We start from the raw sequence: 4,378 nt of genomic DNA, 5'->3' as shown, positions 1-4,378 counted from the left end.
ACAGGGCTGAAATGCCACCTTTGGCATGGGCTCTGCACATGTGTTACCGCTCATACAAAACAGACCAGGACCCTCCGGTCACCCACATGGTTAAGTACTTAATCAGTAGCCCAAAGGTTGGTAGTTCAAAGCCATCCAGAGGCAGCCGATAGCTTCAACAATCCTGCATGGCAGTTCTCATCTTCGTCCTGGGGCTGCCATGAATTGGCCACCAAGGTAAGCTAAGAAATTGCCATCTGTAGAGGTTTGGGGTGAGGGGAAGTGCAGGACGGGCCTTGGAAAAACCAGGGTGAAAGGCCTTGCAGCACCAAGAGAGAAGGGCTCCCTGGCTCATTCTACAGTGCTCTGGGCCAGACAGCACACCTGAAGGGAAGGTGCATAGCAGAGCTGCAGGTGGCTAACTAGACAGCAGCTGTCTGGCCCGGTGTTTACCTTTTCCTTTCTGAGGCAATGCAGCACATGCATGAAATGCCCAGAGAGGGCAGGAGAGAAAGGCCAGTGGTAAAGGTGAACTCCTTCCTGTTCCGTGACCGTCAGTCACTCACTCATTCACTCATCTGGATTTGCTGGTGAGGCTGGCAGAGACCTAAATGAGCATTCCACTCGGGGACAAGTCCTGTACTATTAACACATGGAGAACATTTCCTGGAAATCCCTTTTCTTGGAACAGGCTATTTGAATCCACACACGGATGGATTTTTCAAGGAGCTGGGACTGCTCCGCCTTAAACGAAAACAATTTCAACAGCCATGCTTCATTACGTTGACCACGCAGAAAAGGCACTGCCTGGCTCCGTAAAAGTTCGCTGAACAGGAGAGTGCAATGGGAAGCGGTGATTGCCATGAGCTCAGACCATGAGCTGTCCATTTGCCAACACTCTCGGGGCGCCAGCTTAGCCCCAGGGCTGTCATCTTAGCCTAAGCAGCAGTTTAAACCTGTGGGTCTCGACCCCTCTGAGGACCGAACGACCCGTTCACAGGGGTCGCCTGATTCATAACAGTCGCAAAATTCCAGTGATGAAGTAGCAACGAAAATAATTTTATGGTTGGGGGGTCACTACCACACGTATAAAAGGGTCATGGCATGAGGAAGGTTGAGAACCACTGCCCTAAGAGAATTCACAGGAAGTGAGAGAGAAGGCCTCCTTTTTTAAAAATTAAAACATTTAAAATTTGTATTTCTTTTTGAGACCTCTTTTGAATGATGGTATTCTTAAACATTTTTGCTTTGTGTATTTATCTTAATTTTTTTAATTAATAAAGATTTTTAAATAGTTACAAGGCTTATTGCTATTTCAGGATAAAAGGATAAATACCGTGGGGGGTAGGGGTTTTGGGGTTTTTTTGACCAAACTATTTAGTCTTCTGAAGTTGTTTAACACACACTTAAATGGTGATAATGGGGGAAGAGGGGAAGGGAGGCCCTTGCAGATTCCCTAGGAAATATCAGAGAGGCAGCGCTCCGGGTGGCTTCGTCCTGTTTGGGGGTTCACTGGATGAAGAGTGCCCAACTTACAGAAGCATCTGATCTCAGTGTCTCACCCTGACAACAGAGAATCCAATGTGAAAACAGCCTGAAATCATCAAGAGTATTGGCAAGCCGACCACCCTTCTGGCGTCCAGCTTGTTTGCAGCATGGCTCCTGTTGTTGCTGGCTGGAGGTTTGTGGACGATCTATGGCTTGCCTCGTTTACCGGGAAGGATTAAATAGGAAGGCTCGAGCCCGGCCTGACTCCACCTTGTTAGGAGGAAAACTTTCGACTTCCACGGGTGAATACAGACTGCCTCCCAAGGGGCATAACGAGTACCAGGACTTTCTAACAACGTGGACAACCTTACCAACACCGCAGTCAAGTCCAGACCTGGGGAGAAGGTAGCCTTACTGCTTATCCTAAAATACACGCATCCCTCCTAATACCCCTTAGGAAGCACTGAGCAAAGAGTCTGAGCCTGCATTTATTAAGGAAACCCACAGAAAGATGTTACAAAGCACCACATCTCTCACCTCCAGGGTCTTATCCAGCCTGGCAGCCAGTCTTCCAACATCATAGAGTAGCCGGGGGCTGACGGAAACCTCGGCGATGCGTCTGCCCGGGAGGTAAGTCATCAGCCTCACCACGTAGCTTTTGATTTCAGAGCCACTATCTAGATGGGTGGTACAACACACACCGTCAACTCTCCTCAAAAGAAATCATTAGATTCTTCTGTTGAGAATCACAGAAATTACAGGAAAAGAGAGAGGAACTTGTGCTAACCTAAAACAGTTGGTGAGCAAGATTCCATGAGCCAGAGTTACGTGGGCACAGCAAGCGGATGGCACAGACGAGCTTGAAGAAAGCTAGATTCAGCACAAGCAGCAACTCGTCTTCACCCTACTAAGGTGACCAGATTTAAAGTGGGTCACCATTGACCTGGGGGGCGGGGGGCGTGTTCTTGATTAAACATTTGGTCTATATGGACCAAATAGACCATTCCCTAGCTTGTCATGCATTCTTTCCAAAAATCGGGACCTTTTAAAAATGCCAAAAATTGAGCCTGTCCCGTCAAAAGCGGGATGTCTGGTCACCTTACCCTAAATGGAAGTCAGCTACACGAATGCCTCCAACACACACTTTTACAGCTGGGGCAAGTGAGAGAGAAAGAAATGACTGTCCTGGAGTCAGAGGCTTAAATTGCCTGTTTTTAATATTTTCTGCTTTCTTCTTCTTTGGGCTTTTTCTGGTGCATTTTGTCATGATTGTTTGCTTGCTTGCTGCCTTGTCTGTGTTCTGTATGATTTTCTATATATGAAATCCAGGATAGGTAGACCTATGGAGACAGTAACTGGATTGATAAATCCAGTTTTACCCAGGGGCATAGCAGGGGAGGTTGGGGAAATGAGGAGCTGACAATGAAGATGAGAAAGAAGCAATTGTTCTAAAGTCGATGGTGGTGATGACGGCACAGCTCTTCTTTATGTGACTGAATCGTTACACTGTCTGACATGTGAATTATGTGCCAGCAAAACTATGGGGGAAAAGAAAGAAGGAAAGGATGGTTGAAAAGTAAGGAGAGAAAAAAAATTTAGGATAGTCAAGATTTCACACCTGTAGATTGAACTAATGGATTGTATGATATGTGGATTATATCCCGATAAAACTATTTAAACTAATAGTCATAAAAAGATTTTACACCTTTAGAATATTCCAAGTTAATTTCTGGAGATGTAAAATTAAATATATTTTAGCATTTGGAAGTGAAAGGGGCCAAATCTTCAAGGTGAGGAAATGTAGGAGTTTCAGCGGTGTGCCCAAGGTCACCTACACAGCTAATGACAGAGCTGGGATCCAAAATTCCTGACCCTCAGTCCAATGTTCTTTCTGTGGGGTCACAGCACCGTAATGTACTGCTGGCCTGATAAATAAATATAATTTTCTGAGCAAAATAAAAAGCCAAGCCCCCAAACTTGATTTTTATGTGTTTCCTTAGTTTTGTGTCCATCAGGGTCTTTCAAAACAAAGGTAATTAAAGCGGCTCATGTAGCAGAAGGTGTGAAATCATGGACCAGAAAACAAAGCACCCCGCCCATCAGAGAGATTGAAGACACTGTGAATTTAGATGGGTCAGAAACAACAATGGCGATAGTGTTTCTGAACAGTGATGTGCAAGGAGGATAAAAGCCTCCGTTGTAGTGACTTAAAGTCCTGGAAAAATGAATTGATGAGTGTAATCTGGGGGCCTCAGAACCAATTATTTGGTTTTCCATGATTTCTTATGGGAAAAATATGTTCAGTTCTCCAACTTTTCGGCGTTCGAACATGAATGTGGAACGAATTGCGTTCAACAACTGAAGGGATCCCTGAATATGATCAGACTGGCAGTCGACGTGGTCATCTCTTACCTACGGACACCAGAGAGGTTATGTTGTCTCCTTTAGTACGACACATGGAGGCTGTCGGAAAGCCAGCGGCTCTCAGAAACAAGATGCTGTGACTCTGCACTTCAATCAGGTCTGGAGTCTTGCTAGACTCTGTGTTGCTTATTTTGAGAACATATTCAGTTGGGCCATCGGGAGCTGAAGTGTCTTTGGTTCTGGAAATGTACACATGAAAGTTTTGGTCATCGTAGCTGGGCAGTGGCTGGACCTTGGAAACCTTGAGCCCAAATACCGATTCCACTAAGGCAGAGGCATGAACATCACTGAAAGTCGGTTTGGTCAGGGCCCGAGATTGCTGCTCATCTCCGCAAGACATTGTGTCTAGGGGGGAAATGCCAGAAACGTGTGACTTATAATGAGTCTATTTATTCAAATGATCTTCCTCAAGGCAGAGCAATTCTATTTCTCCATATTAATAGTGCCTTACTATTTTTGATGACTAATTTTCATTCATAAATAAAAA

The 4,378-nt window shown here is 45.2% G+C and overlaps 1 protein-coding gene across 2 annotated transcripts in view; it reads right to left on the bottom strand.

Moving 5' to 3' along the window:
• Positions 1-4,378, bottom strand: part of HYKK (hydroxylysine kinase) — a 22,286-nt gene that overhangs the window by 7,813 nt on the left and 10,095 nt on the right. For both annotated transcript variants that reach the window (XM_004699713.2, XM_045285828.1), the window contains exons 2-3: positions 3,880-4,236; positions 2,005-2,144 (exon numbers count right to left, since the gene is read on the bottom strand). In XM_004699713.2, coding sequence (XP_004699770.1) covers positions 2,005-2,144; positions 3,880-4,231 — 492 coding nt within the window. In that variant the 5' untranslated portion in view covers positions 4,232-4,236. The remainder of the gene's footprint in view (positions 1-2,004; positions 2,145-3,879; positions 4,237-4,378) is intronic.

This window comes from Echinops telfairi, unplaced genomic scaffold (genome assembly GCF_000313985.2).
Source record: "Echinops telfairi isolate 266 unplaced genomic scaffold, ASM31398v2 ScPeMD7_7475;HRSCAF=8513, whole genome shotgun sequence".
NCBI lineage: Eukaryota > Metazoa > Chordata > Mammalia > Afrosoricida > Tenrecidae > Echinops > Echinops telfairi.
The sequence above is the reverse complement of the archived record's forward strand: the minus strand, read 5'-3'. Positions and strand labels throughout refer to the sequence as shown.